General features: G+C 44.7%; 1 protein-coding gene across 1 annotated transcript in view; it reads left to right on the forward strand.

Moving 5' to 3' along the window:
- The window catches only part of LOC141349227 (cytidine monophosphate-N-acetylneuraminic acid hydroxylase-like), a 33589-nt gene that overhangs the window by 11081 nt on the left and 6931 nt on the right, over positions 1–15577 (forward strand). The window contains exons 3-4 of the mRNA XM_073869068.1: positions 7157–7269; positions 8760–8950. Of these exons, the coding sequence (XP_073725169.1) occupies positions 7157–7269; positions 8760–8950 (304 nt within the window). The remainder of the gene's footprint in view (positions 1–7156; positions 7270–8759; positions 8951–15577) is intronic.

The following is a 15577-nucleotide window of genomic DNA, read 5'->3' on the forward strand; positions in this document are numbered from 1 at the left end:
GACACCCTAATGTATGAGTAAGATGATGACACACAACTCGATGGATAGCTGGCTGAGCAAGGTCACAGCACTGAAGATTAAACATTAAAAAATGAAATGGTACTCTTATTCATGAATGAATGTGTATTATATTACTAGCGTGCTAATCGCTAATTAGCCATCATGCTAGGTAAACTTGCAAATGCCAAATTAATGTTTTGATTCACTCCTTAACTTAGTGAGTAGTTTCTACCTTTGCACTTGCTAGCCTCAAAGCACCTGAAGAGTAACTGCTTGTTCATCATATACAACATCCTGTACAACTTTCAACCAACGTGTGCATGGAAGGGGGCAATGCCACCCGTCCCGTGAAACACGAAATCGTCCCGTATTTACGGGCAAAATGACGCGTATCAAATCAATACGGGACGCGATTTGTCCCGTATTTTACATACACTCTTAAAACGAATGTGTTAAATTGAGATATCTTTCTTATAAGGACAACACATCTAGTGTTTTATTTACATAAACTCAAAATCAATACGAAATAACACATGTGTTGAATAGTTTAACACAAAACAATGTGTTAAAATTAACACACCCAGTGTTGTTCCAAACATAACACAATTATGTGTTAAATTGTGACAAGTGACAATGTGACAAGAATTACACTTATAAAAAAAGTAGGTCTGACATGCTCCAATAGTCATCTCTAGTCCTTTCATTCATTTCAGAAAGCCTCTATAGTCTATTTTCCTTATAGTTTCAGGTAAGCTTAAGCTTCTGATTGCAAAGCAGTTGGGGAGTTTTTGAATAAATCAAGTCCAAGTGAATGACATCAGAGGAGCGCAAGAAAAATTCGAGACAGCTGAACTTGACAGAGAACCTTCCTAATTACTAAGTTATGGATCTGTTAATTTAATAAGTTAATAAAAATATGGTTCACATCTCACAAGTTCCTCCAAAGCTTATTTTTTGTGGTGGTGGTTGAGGAGATTCCCCCTTTATGTAAAGCGCTTTGAGTGTTGCAGAAAAGCGCTAAATAAGTGTAACAAATTATTATTATTATTATTACTTTGTTGCCCTATTTATTATTGTCATAGCTGTGTATTCAATATGACCACTTAAGTTGTGATATTGAGAGACTGAGTGCATCTGTTCACACTGATTTCAATAGCAGCTATCTTATTATAATGGTATCAATGTTAATATTTTTATGAAAACAAAAACACATTTAAGTTATGATATACCACCACTGGCACGTACGACATCGGGACTGTGGTCACCGTAGGCGTGTGTGGCCCCCCGCGCTGCGGCAGCTAGGTCCCTTATTTTTCTGTACTTCCTCCATGCACACTAACATTGGTTGAAAGTTGTACAGGAGGTTGTATATGATGAACAAGCAGTTACTCTTCAGGTGCTTTGAGGCTAGCAAGTGCAAAGGTAGAAACTACTCACTAAGTTAAGGAGTGAATCAAAACATTCATTTGGCATTTGCAAGTTTACCTAGCATGATGGCTAATTAGCGATTAGCACGCTAGTAATATAATACACATTCATTCATGAATAAGAGTACCATTTCATTTTTTAATGTTTAATCTTCAGTGCTGTGACCTTGCTCAGCCAGCTATCCATCGAGTTGTGTGTCATCATCTTACTCAAACATTAGAGTGTCCGTGCTCAACTAAAAGCAGAGACGCCATCTATCTAGGTGAACCGAACAACGGTGTAATGATTCAGTTCGATTCCCAAGACAAGACGATGCTTTCCCGACTGGCCAATAGGAACGTGGCCCCGCCCATGACACAATTTTCACAGAGAAAGCAAAATCCTGACACGAGAGCAAGAAATTGCATCGAGAGCAAAGAAAAGCGTTTTGATAGAAACACTTTTTTTTGTAGAGAAAATGTTTTCACACTAATAGCAAAAAACATGTACTTGAGAGATTTTTTTTTCTCAGAAATAATAAAAAAAAATTTCAAATGTATATTTTTTATCTTCTATAATGAGAAAATACTTTCTCTCAAAACTTTTTTTTAGTCTCAAATATTATAATTTTTTGCTATTGGTATGAAAACTTTTTCTCTCAAATATTCTTTTTTTCTCATGAAATGCTTCTTTGCTATCAGTGTGATAACTTTTTCTTTCAAATAGTTTTATTTCTCTCAGATCATTTAATTTATCGCATGTAATAAAGAAACATATCTCGCTCCATAGACTTTTAGCTAGCTAGTGTAGTTTAGTTAGGGCGTGTATACGCTGAAGACCCTTTTGTTTTCTTTTTCTTTTCTTTAGTTAGTTTAGAGGTCTTTAAAAATAGTTAGCTTCGTTTTGTTTTGTTTCTTTCGTTGATTTAGCACCACTCTCGTCCCCTTTCCTTTGGTTCTGTGTTTTGTGTTCTACCCCTGTAAATATTGTAAATATTATTTTTCTATTCTCATTTTTGTTTTCTTCTTCTTATTATTATTATCATTATCATTATTATCATTATTATTATTCACACTTTTGTCACTTTGTTCACTGGTTCACATTTAATAAATAATTTTCAGTTTATTCCCGTGTCTGTCTCCTGCCATCCAAACAAACACACACACACACCCAAAAAGGAAAAGTTTTTCAAATAAAATGTTACATCCCTCACCCTAGACAGCCTTGGGTCGTAACATTTATTGGGGGCTCGTCCGGGATCATTAAAATTTGATAATCCATATATATTTTTGAAAATTTTTCTTCTCCTGGGTGTGCGTGCTTCGGTGGCGGACAACTTTGTGTTAGCGCTCTGCTTTTGGCCTGCGGTTGGCGGTCTGTTTGTTATGCCGCACTGCGTGTTTGTGTGGTGTGTAACAGTCATGGCATTGTTTACAGTTTTTCTCAGTCGCTTTGGTACATTTCTCAGATCAGAATTGAAATTCTCAAAACTGCTTGTTCAATTCTCACATCATTGTGTCAGTTGTGCACATCAGAAATGCAGTTTTTCATTTCTTTGAACAAGTTGCAAATGCTTTAGTACATCCATGCAAATGATTATGTACAATTCTCTGCTTTTTCCTACATTATCAGTTGCTTATGTCATGTTGATCAAAATGTATTATAATGGGTCTCTGTTGAATAGTCTCACTCCACACAACATTTAGGCATTAGTTCATAGTATAAGTCTTTACATGCAAAATGGTTGAACATGTTGTCATAATACAGGATATGGTCAAACATATTTCTATACATTTCCATTAGACATTTTTTCTAAATCTGTCTTGAATTGGTAAATTGCTCCCAGGTGAATCTTGACTTTCTCTAACAGACAGAGGTTATGTTTACACGTGGGCGGCTATTTTCATAAACGGACATTTCAAGCTCTCAAAAATAATATCGTGCACACATGTCAGTTTTCAGAAAAGTGTTTATGTACACGTACCCGTGCATATATGCCGTCAAGAGAAGCTCAAGCCCACGTAAGCCAATCACCGGCAGCGTTGGTGGTGACGCGAACTGGTTCTTCATGTTGAAGGGAGGAGTTGTTGCAGTAGGTTATCGATGACGTCAAATTACCGTGAGAGCGAGTTGAGGAATCACACGTAGAGGTCTAATTTTGAATTGCTCTCGCGGTACTTTGACATAATCCGTCTGTCGGTTTTTGCAGCGCCGCATGAAGTCAAACACGCGTAAAATTGCTGACCTCCGAGCACTCGTGTCTGCTCCTCAACATAATGGAGCAGCTGTATTTGCAAATACAAACACACGAAACGAGTTTGCACGAACTTAAATGTGATCTTGGAAGCGTTCAGAGTAGCAGTCACATGTAAACATAGGTCGCACTTTTGACGTAGGTGCGAGCTCTGGGGCATACTCTGTGACGTTGCCTGCTTAAACATCCGTTTGTCTCAGTTTACATGCAATCGTGCAACCAAAGATTTTCAAGATCTCCACTCTAGCCGGAGTTTTTAGAAACAATCGGTTTCAGAGGCGAGTTCTCCATTTGCGTGTAAACAAAGGTAAAATCTCTCCGTTTTTAAAAATAACCATGTACGTGTTAACAGGGCCTAAACAAAAAAACTAAACGAGATAACAAGGGGAAAACAGGTGAAGGGAATTAACTAATGATTAAACAATTAACTGGGAGAACAAGGGGGCGGAGACAAGAGACGAGACACTGAAGACACAAGGTCATGAGCCTCCACATAGAACATGGGACTGCCAGAACTCTGCCATCATGACAAGGCATTAAAGAGTAACTAAACCCTAAACCAACTTTTTTTAGTTAATGATCTGTAAGAATGGGGCTTTATTAGTGCTGTTCATTGATTTTAGTAACTTTTGTGACATTTGGATATAAAGTGTTTCAATACTACAATATAAGGTGTAAAAACGTCATTTAACATCAAAAATGCCATTTGTGATCTAAGCAACAGACCAGTATTATTTTCTTTATGAAGATGATGCATGTAAAGATGTTAAAAATATTGTTACGAACAATAAAAATACATTTTTGGAAAGACATAAGAAAAAAATAGGATAGAAATAAGTGTGAAAGATAAAACACAGGGAAATTATAAAACATGTAGAAATCATGATATTACTGCAAAATAAGATTACATTAGCATTAATAACTCTAAAAGATGCCTTTTCAGACATGTACGTGGATATTTTCAGATGCAAAACAAAATATTTGCAATATATTTTACATAGACTGTAAAAACATGGACGTAGGGTCTGTGACATCACCCATATTTGTGAAAATCTTTTTTGAAGCCAATAGTTGAAGATGAGCTGGGTTTAATGTGGTAATCTGTGTCAAATTTTTCTATCCTAACAGTTGCTCATTGCCCAGTGTGACTGTTGCAATCTGTGAAGTTGCTTTGGGTATTAATAGACACCTTTTTAGCTGACTGTTGGTTACTTTTGGGAACTTATATATGAGTAAAGTTATCAATTGCAGCATCATAAGGTGAGCTTTTTCACCAAGTGGTTGATGACTAGCTTGTACCCCCTCGGGTGTGTGGCGCTGTCCAAGATATCGCCCAGATGGCAGCTGTGCTTTCCCGGGCCGCTCAGAGCATCGGGCTGTTGGACCCTTTACCAGACCCCAGGGTTCTGAGCTGGCTGAGTGGTAACTTGTGATTGCACATGCCTTGGTTATGTCTGACCTCGGTACCTTTCTTTCCAGATGTGCATGATAACATAATGAAATTGAGGATCACCATTGGTTAATTTTCATTTCTTTATCCTGTCCGCCATCACAGGTGGTGTGCATTGTGGCAGTGCATTTGCATGCTGCGCCATCTCCTGGCAGAACAGTAGGGTCTTGTCCAGAGCACGTTGGGTCCTTTGCTACGGCAGGGATTGGCATTGCACCCTGTTGGGCTAGCTCCACCTCTCGGGGGTAGTAACGACTCACGGTACAGGTACCACGTGCTTAGTGACTGTAGTAAAGGCGTGCACTTTGGGTCACTGGACAGTAGTCCAGTTAAGCCTTTCCTGGCTTTTCTTGCCCAATATGGCGGTTTGGCAAATGATCTTAAGGATGGAGGGTGGTCCCATAGTCCATTGGGTTTGGACCACCATTGTGCTTGGACACAGTATGTTCGGTCCTGCACACCTCCGCTCTCACTGGTGCATCACGTAGCAGAGATTTCTTTCCTATTGTGATGCTGAGGGTGGTGGGTGGTCCCATAGCCATTGGGTATGGTCCACAGTTCTGAACCCCCCCCAAGCCCTGAATTCCATCATCCCTTCGACATGGCTTTGGAGTGACTTTTCAAAATGGCTCATGGGACCATTCGACTCTTCCGTGTCAACGGCACTCTTTTCTCCCCTGTGGAGAGAGAACCCCGGGCTCAATGCCTTTCTTTGGTCTTCTAGGTCTAGCCTTGTTCCCTCTTCAGACCTTACTGATGTCCTTTGGTCCTCAGAAGCCCCACTTTGAGCCTTGGTATCTCCAAGTTTCTTTGCTACCAATGGGTGCCTTGAACTCACTTTATCTTGAGACCCCGGTCTGGCCATGTGCCCAAGGTTCATACAACTCTATTTCAAGATCAGGTAGTGAACACCCATGCCCTTCCTAGTATGACCCAACATTGGTTTGTCCGGTACGTGCGCTCCACACCTACTTGGACCATACTCAGAATTTTACAATTTCTGATCAGCTCTTTGTCTGTTTTGGAGGTCAGCAGAAAGGGAAGGCTATCTCCAAAAAGGGAATCGCTCTTGAATCGAGGATGCCATCTCTTTGGCATATCGTTCACAGAATTTGCCCTGTCCACTAGGGGTATGGGCTTATTCTATTAGAAGTGTAGTTTCCTCCTTGGCACTGTTTAGTGTCCCTCTTTCAGACATCTGCAATGCTGCAAGTTGGGCTACTCCTTCGATCCTGATTTATATTTCCCCTTTAAGTTTCCTTTTCTTAAACCTTGGGTCTTCCCTGGGTCTTCCCTATGCCATGCTAGCTCCATGCTTTGTGGCTCTGAGTTTGTTTCCTTATTTTTGGAAATGTTTTTCAATTATACCTCCCATAGATGGTTTGTGTTCTCCGCATGTCTCTCCAAAACCTCCCAGTGTCGGGTTGGCATCATGCCTTTGTGGAAACCTTTTTGTGTCCCATTTGGTACGGTTCACTTTCCCTGTGCACGAGATGGTTATTGACCTATGCAAAGTTCCCTGGAACATTGCTTGCTAGCTCCTCTTTGGCATAGGTGATAACTTTCTCAGCATTGCGGCATCTTACATAGGGATCCCCTAGTGTCACTTCATTGACACAACGTCGAGTGAGTAACAGAAGGGCAACGTCTTGGTTATGTATGTAACCTCCATTCCCTGAGGGAGGGATCGAGACGTTGTGTCCCTCAACGCTGACCTCCCACTGACCAGATGGTCTTTAGATCGGCTCCTCAGCACTAAAACTGAATGAAATCCCCTAACAGCCACCGTTTTATACCTGGATTTTCGGGCGAGGTCACGGTATGTAAATTTCATTTGTATTTCATTCGCCAATTCTCATTGGCCCATTACATAGAGAATCAGAGCGATTGGTCTCTCAAGGTCGAACCCCTAGTGTCACTTTATCAATACAACGTCTCGTTCCCTCCCTCAGGGAACGGAGGTTACATACGTACATAGAGTATGTCATAGGTTTACTCGTGTTGTAATTGGATTACAAGTGCTCTTTGTTATTGTGTTTGTATAGAGGTTGTGCTGTCAGATACTGATGGGAGTTTGGAGCTGGTTGAGTTGAATCCACCTGACCCTTGGACTGTGGACCCTCGAGAGGCACAAGAGCTACAAACTGGAGAGCTCACGGTAAAATACAACAACAACTTAAACAATCTGTAATCTGTTCCTCAATGCACTGCTTGTATCATGCAATGCTGGTGTGTCTAAAAAACTAAATTATAATATATTTTATTTATACACCAAGGCGTTTACACCGGCGGCTGGCGTATGTTTTCAATTGTTTCCAGTGGAAGCACAGTGCTTTTCAAGCTGGGAACCGAGAGTTAAAAAATGTTCAACTTTGGGTAAAAAGCTCTGCTCTTCAATGTCACAACAATATGCACTCACATAAACGTCGCACACCTGTGTGCGATAGGTGCGTAGGAAAAAAAGACACGAAAGTCCAAATATAGACAGAAAAAAGGGAAATCCCGCACACTATCCACTTGCAAAAAACTATCAATGATTTATTGCAACGTTTCGATCTTTCGATCTTCTTCAGGCATCAAAACATCTATTAAATACATGTCACTTCCGTGTATTTAAAAAGATTATCTTGACCAATCACATTGTCAAGGTCAAGACTAAACCAATCACAATGAGCAACACAAAATCATCATAAACTCATCACAACCAATCACAGTGAATGGAAAAATACATCATCATAAACTCATCACATTACAATAAATGGTAGAACTAATAAACTCATCATATTACAATGAATAATAGAATATAAATCTCATAAACTCGTCATATCACAATAGATAGTAGAACACATCCTTATAATAAAGGTCAATGAATGGTAGAACACATCTTCATACAGTCACCATCATAATCAATAATGTTTCCTCATACATTTTAGAGAAATATAAGATTATAACATTACATTATAAATTGCCTCATCATTCATCCCGAAAGGAGATAACGTGTTTAGAGTAAAAATCCAAAAGAGTTCTCGTCTCTGTAAGAGCAATTCAATATTTCCGCCTCTAGGTGGCATTCTGACTACCTCTATCCCACAAAACCGTAAGGTTGACACATCATGATTATGAGATAAAAAGTGTGCCGCTACTGGATAATTTAAATCTTTTCTCCTGATGGTGCTTTTATGTTCACTGATTCTTTGCTTTAGTTGACGTGAAGTTTTGCCAACATACCCCAGTCCGCAAGGACAACGAATCAAATATACAACATGTGTAGAGACACAGGTAATCACAGACTTAATCATGAATTTTTTTCCCGTTCTGGGATGACAAAAGTGCACAAAATATGCACAAAAATCTGATTTTAACTTATAGTGTGAACATAGTCAAAATTGCATAAGATGTATGAGTACTGTATGTGCATTGAGAAACACAGAAATGAAAGACAATCAGACAGGTAAGGAGGCGAGTGTGGACTTTACACTTTTTGCATACTCACAACTGCTGCATTCCTGTTTTCAATAAACTTGTTGCATTTATATTACTTACCTCTGTGTTGAATTAATCATTTTGTCTGTTGTTTTCTTACACATTCTTGAAACTAAAAGCTGAAATCAGTGGGTGAATAAATGTGATGTATGTCTTTTGTGTTAGTTGACATACATTACACATGCGTGTATGGAACTCAAAGCAGGAGTCAAGCGGTTGATGTTTGATCCCTGGCTGACAGGACCAGCGTTTGCCAGAGGATGGTGGCTCTTACACGAACCTCCATCTGATGCCATGGAGAGACTCTGTCAGGCTGATCTCATTTACATCAGTCACATGCACTCCGACCATCTGAGGTTTGTTTCTTACCCACCAACAAATGCTATGGTTAAACTCACTCTTCATTCGGTCAACTTTTACAATTAGGTCAAACGTCTTTTGTAAGGTTATGTCTTGTAAGCATTTACATGGAGGCTTTAACTCATTCTTTTTTCTTGTTGTTTATTGAGAAGCTAGCGGTACACAACACAATAAATGTGCTTAGGCTGAATAAACACTTTTCTCCCTCTGGAGCACTCAGTGTTGCCAATTATATTCAATGGAAATTAGCTAAAGCTTGCTTGGAAAGTCACTGAATGCTAGATTATATCATTACTTAATTAGCATATTTGTGATGTCATAACGCCGTATTTGGATTCTTACTACAGGGCTCAAAATTAACTTTTTTATTTGGGAGCACTGGTGCTCCCAACTTTTAAGAGTTAGGAGCACCAGCAATAATTTAGGCGCATCCATCCAAAAATTAAAAAGCACCACAACTACAATGTAAATGTTAATAGATTTATTTTATTAAAAATAAAACACCACCGCCGGGCTTTACACATTGTCAGGGTTTTGGTTCTGTTTAGTTCATTGTTATCATTATTCATCATTGCTCTTTGTGTTAGTTACCTTTAATTAGTCTCACCTGTGTTTGTTAATTATCATCATTAGTTACAGCTGTCTGTCATTATCACTCACCCTTTATAGTTTGCCCTCATGTGCCTGTCCATGGTCTGATCTCGTCTGCTTGTACCCTTGTCATCGTGTTTTGCTGTCTATCGTCATTAAAGTCCTGTAAGTTTCTGTAATTCCTGCCTTTGTCGTCTTTTAGTTTAGAGAACTGTGACAGAAGATCAGACCAAACGTTTGTGGCGTGTTAGTGTTTTTTCCCCCGTGTTACAAATTAGAGTTTATTGTTTTCCGAAAAATGAGTTTCGTTTTTAGCTTTATTTATGGATTTTTCGTTTAAACAAGCACTCGGTTTGGAGCAGGGAGACCGTCCGATCACTTCGGACGGTCCAACGGACCATCGCCACCCCCAGAGACCAGACGGACATCACCCTACCCGGAACTCCTGCCCACCGCAGGTGGAGAACCCGGCAGTGCGACCTGCGAGCCAGAGCTACCCTCCGAGCCCAGCGTCGCCAAAACCCCGGATGTTCCCCCTGACCAGGTTGCGTGACCAGAGTTTCTGGGGTGCCGCCGTGGGAGCTGCTAATGACGTCAGGGAGGACGTCTATCTCCCCGCCGCTGAGGGTGAGCCAATAACGGTCCCTGGGGTTTCTAACATCTGCTCGGATTGTGCTTTGGACATTTCCCACCCCTCATCGTCAACACTGGTTCCGTCCAGCCCGCCCCTCGTAAGTCGCTGTTGGTCAGCGCTGCCGGTCCCGTCCGGTTTCCCTTTTGGATTTCCCGCACCAGCCAATCCGAAGCTACGTCAGCGGACACAGCGTCACACCTCAGCTCATCCTCAGCGCGTCACCGGCGCTGGTTCGTCGAAGCCGAGGTGTGCCTCTCTGCCCACTGTCTCGGGGGTTTCTCCAGTTCTCCTCCCCCGCTCCCTGAGACCTAGAGGTCGCCTCGGCTCGTCGGACCAGCGGCCTCGCTTCGGGTCTCTCCTCCCTCCTCTCCGTCAGCTCCCGTCCCCACTACGACGTCACCAGGCTTCGGTCACCCCTCTGGTTCCGCTCCTGGTCAGTCGTCGTCCTGCCCTCACCTCCGGGTTTTCCTCGTTCCCCTGTGTGTCTCTCACTCCACCCTTCCGGCTCGTTGGGCTCCTGCTTCCCGAAGACGCCACCACGGGATTCCCTAGCTCTGGCTCCGCCTCGTGGCTCCGGAATCCTCCTACATCTCGGTCGGGAGACCCACCAGCTCCGCCCCGTCCCTCCGGATCCTCGGCTTCCCCCGGGTTCTCCGCTCGCGTGGCCCCGCCCTGGATCCTCCCTCCGTTGTCCACGCTGTCGTCTGTCCCCAGGGTGGGACTAGGACTTCCATCACCCTGGCGCCCTCCGCCAGCGTCTCCACCCTGGGGCTTCGTCTCGTCTGGTCTTTGGGTCCTGCTCTAGACCTTCCCTCACCTTTCATCACAGTTTTTTTTTTGGACACTTTCTTTTTTGTTTGTTGCTCCCTCCCACTCGCCCCTTTTGTTGTTTATCTACGGCGCAAGGTCGCGCCTACCGGGAGGGGGCGTACTGTCAGGGTTTTGGTTCTGTTTAGTTCATTGTTATCATTATTCATCATTGCTCTTTGTGTTAGTTACCTTTAATTAGTCTCACCTGTGTTTGTTAATTATCATCATTAGTTACAGCTGTCTGTCATTATCACTCACCCTTTATAGTTTGCCCTCATGTGCCTGTCCATGGTCTGATCTCGTCTGCTTGTACCCTTGTCATCGTGTTTTGCTGTCTATCGTCATTAAAGTCCTGTAAGTTTCTGTAATTCCTGCCTTTGTCGTCTTTTAGTTTAGAGAACTGTGACAGAAGATCAGACCAAACGTTTGTGGCGTGTTAGTGTTTTTTCCCCCGTGTTACAAATTAGAGTTTATTGTTTTCCGAAAAATGAGTTTCGTTTTTAGCTTTATTTATGGATTTTTCGTTTAAACAAGCACTCGGTTTGGAGCAGTGAGACCTTCCGTTCACTTCGGACGGTCCAACGGACCATCGCCACCCCCAGAGACCAGACGGACATCACCCTACCCGGAACTCCTGCCCACCGCAGGTGGAGAACCCGTCAGTGCGACCTGCGAGCCAGAGCTACCCTCGGAGCCCAGCATCGCCAAAACCCCGGATGTTCCCCCTGACCAGGTTGCGTGACCAGAGTTTCCGGGGTGCCGCCGTGGGAGCTGCTAATGACGTCAGGGAGGACGTCTATCTCCCCGCCGCTGAGGGTGAGCCAATAACGGTCCCTGGGGTTTCTAACATCTGCTCGGATTGTGCTTTGGACATTTCCCACCCCTCATCGTCACCACTGGTTCCGTCCAGCCCGCCCCTCGTAAGTCGCTGTTGGTCAGCGCTGCCGGTCCCGTCCGGTTTCCCTTTTGGATTTCCCGCACCAGCCAATCCGAAGCTACGTCAGCGGAAACAGCGTCACACCTCAGCTCATCCTCAGCGCGTCACCGGTGCTGGTTCGTCGGAGCCGAGGTGTGCCTCTCTGCCCACTGTCTCGGGGGTTTCTCCAGTTCTCCTCCCCCGCTCCCTGAGACCTAGAGGTCGCCTCGGCTCGTCGGACCAGCGGCCTCGCTTCGGGTCTCTCCTCCCTCCTCTCCGTCAGCTCCCGTCCCCACTACGATGTCACCAGGCTTCGGTCACCCCTCTGGTTCCGCTCCTGGTCAGTCGTCGTCCTGCCCTCACCTCCGGGTTTTCCTCGTTCCCCTGTGTCTCTCACTCCACCCTTCCGGCTCGTTGGGCTCCTCCTTCCCGAAGACGTCACCACGGGATTCCCTAGCTCTGGCTCCGCCTCGTGGCTCCGGAATCCTCCTACATCTTGGTCGGGAGACCCACCAGCTCCGCCCCGTCCCTCCGGATCCTCGGCTTCCCCCGGGTTCTCCGCTCGCGTGGCCCCGCCCTGGATCCTCCCTCCGTTGTCCACGCTGTCATCTGTCCCCAGGGTGGGACTAGGACTTCCATCACCCTGGCGCCCTCCGCCAGCGTCTCCACCCTGGGGCTTCGTCTCGTCTGGTCTTTGGGTCCTGCTCTAGACCTTCCCTCACCTTTCATCACAGTTTTTTTTTTGGACACTTTCTTTTTTGTTTGTTGCTCCCTCCCACTCGCCCCTTTTGTTGTTTATCTACGGCGCGAGGTCGCGCCTACCGGGAGGGGGCGTACTGTCAGGGTTTTGGTTCTGTTTAGTTCATTGTTATCATTATTCATCATTGCTCTTTGTGTTAGTTACCTTTAATTAGTCTCACCTGTGTTTGTTAATTATCATCATTAGTTACAGCTGTCTGTCATTATCACTCACCCTTTATAGTTTGCCCTCATGTGCCTGTCCATGGTCTGATCTCGTCTGCTTGTACCCTTGTCATCGTGTTTTGCTGTCTATCGTCATTAAAGTCCTGTAAGTTTCTGTAATTCCTGCCTTTGTCGTCTTTTAGTTTAGAGAACTGTGACAGAAGATCAGACCAAACGTTTGTGGCGTGTTAGTGTTTTTTCCCCCGTGTTACAAATTAGAGTTTATTGTTTTCCGAAAAATGAGTTTCGTTTTTAGCTTTATTTATGGATTTTTCGTTTAAACAAGCACTCGGTTTGGAGCAGGGAGACCGTCCGATCACTTCGGACGGTCCAACGGACCATCGCCACCCCCAGAGACCAGACGGACATCACCCTACCCGGAACTCCTGCCCACCGCAGGTGGAGAACCCGGCAGTGCGACCTGCGAGCCAGAGCTACCCTCGGAGCCCAGCGTCGCCAAAACCCCGGATGTTCCCCCTGACCAGGTTGCGTGACCAGAGTTTCCGGGGTGCCGCCGTGGGAGCTGCTAATGACGTCAGGGAGGACGTCTATCTCCCCGCCGCTGAGGGTGAGCCAATAACGGTCCCTGGGGTTTCTAACATCTGCTCGGATTGTGCTTTGGACATTTCCCACCCCTCATCGTCACCACTGATTCCGTCCAGCCCGCCCCTCGTAAGTCGCTGTTGGTCAGCGCTGCCGGTCCCGTCCGGTTTCCCTTTTGGATTTCCCGCACCAGCCAACCCGAAGCTACGTCAGCGGACACAGCGTCACACCTCAGCTCATCCTCAGCGCGTCACCGGCGCTGGTTCGTCGGAGCCGAGGTGTGCCTCTCTGCCCACTGTCTCGGGGGTTTCTCCAGTTCTCCTCCCCCGCTCCCTGAGACCTAGAGGTCGCCTCGGCTCGTCGGACCAGCGGCCTCGCTTCGGGTCTCTCCTCCCTCCTCTCCGTCAGCTCCCGTCCCCACTACGACGTCACCAGGCTTCGGTCACCCCTCTGGTTCCGCCCCTGGTCAGTCGTCGTCCTGCCCTCACCTCCGGGTTTTCCTCGTTCCCCTGTGTGTCTCTTACTCCACCCTTCCGGCTCATTGGGCTCCTCCTTCCCGAAGACGTCACCACGGGATTCCCTAGCTCTGGCTCCGCCTCGTGGCTCCGGAATCCTCCTACATCTCGGTCGGGAGACCCACCAGCTCCGCCACGTCCCTCCGGATCCTCGGCTTCCCCCGGGTTCTCCGCTCGCGTGGCCCCGCCCTGGATCCTCCCTCCGTTGTCCACGCTGTCGTCTGTCCCCAGGGTGGGACTAGGACTTCCATCACCCTGGCGCCCTCCGCCAGCGTCTCCACCCTGGGGCTTCGTCTCGTCTGGTCTTTGGGTCCTGCTCTAGACCTTCCCTCACCTTTCATCACAGTTTTTTTTTTGGACACTTTCTTTTTTGTTTGTTGCTCCCTCCCACTCGCCCCTTTTGTTGTTTATCTACGGCGCGAGGTCGCGCCTACCGGGAGGGGGCGTACTGTCAGGGTTTTGGTTCTGTTTAGTTCATTGTTATCATTATTCATCATTGCTCTTTGTGTTAGTTACCTTTAATTAGTCTCACCTGTGTTTGTTAATTATCATCAATAGTTACAGCTGTCTGTCATTATCACTCACCCTTTATAGTTTGCCCTCATGTGCCTGTCCATGGTCTGATCTCGTCTGCTTGTACCCTTGTCATCGTGTTTTGCTGTCTATCGTCATTAAAGTCCTGTAAGTTTCTGTAATTCCTGCCTTTGTCGTCTTTTAGTTTAGAGAACTGTGACACACATCCTATGGCCAGCATTTAAAAGTTGGTCTTCTATTTTATTTTATTTTATTTTATTTTTTGCTGCATAAATTCCTAAATGAATACCCAAATGCTGTTGAAATAGTATAGCAGCAATAATAATTTAACAATTACAGGTAACATGATTAAGATTACATAGAAAATCTAGCAAACAAGTAAAACACTGATTAATTGTGACATTACAAAAAAGTGACCCTAATATAGAAGGCTAATATATATTGGTATTGATAACTGCATTACCAGGATGCTTTTACTACTAAATAGGCAGTGTTTTAAAAAATACAACAAAAACATACCATCAGCATTGTCGTATTCCACAGCAACATGGACCACAAGGATGTTTGTTGGATGTCCATTCACCAGCGCATGCGCACATACACCATCAAACACACTTTGACCGACAGCTCGGTGTCTCCATCAATAATAAACACACGTCTTATGTTTTTGGCACTTTCGCCATGTTTAAGCAAGGTACGTCTGGCGCTTAAAATTTTTTGATTCCGCCATTAACGCCGTTTTACAGGATTTACAGTAAACACAGTAAGTTACATTTTCATAGCAGAGCCACTCTCTCTAAAAGGTTTAACGTCAACTCGTATTTTCCGGTGGTGGAGTTACATTTGAATCTGGATCGTCGTAAAAATACAGTAATAACCTTAGCTGTAATAGGCTCGCTCTCGTCATGCTCGCGACGCGTTCGTCTTTTCACATTTCCGCGCTCCACGGCAACAAGGAATGACTGACGCTCATATTAGCCAATCTGCGGTCTTCATTAAACGCAAGAACTTAATGGTGAAATTTGATTGGTTATGTATCGTTGGAGAGAACACTGAACCTTGGACAGCGCCAGCACGCAGGATCACAATCAACTCGCGTCACAACAAAATGGGCAGT

This window comes from Misgurnus anguillicaudatus, chromosome 1 (genome assembly GCF_027580225.2).
Source record: "Misgurnus anguillicaudatus chromosome 1, ASM2758022v2, whole genome shotgun sequence".
In the NCBI taxonomy this organism is placed as follows: Eukaryota; Metazoa; Chordata; class Actinopteri; order Cypriniformes; family Cobitidae; genus Misgurnus; species Misgurnus anguillicaudatus.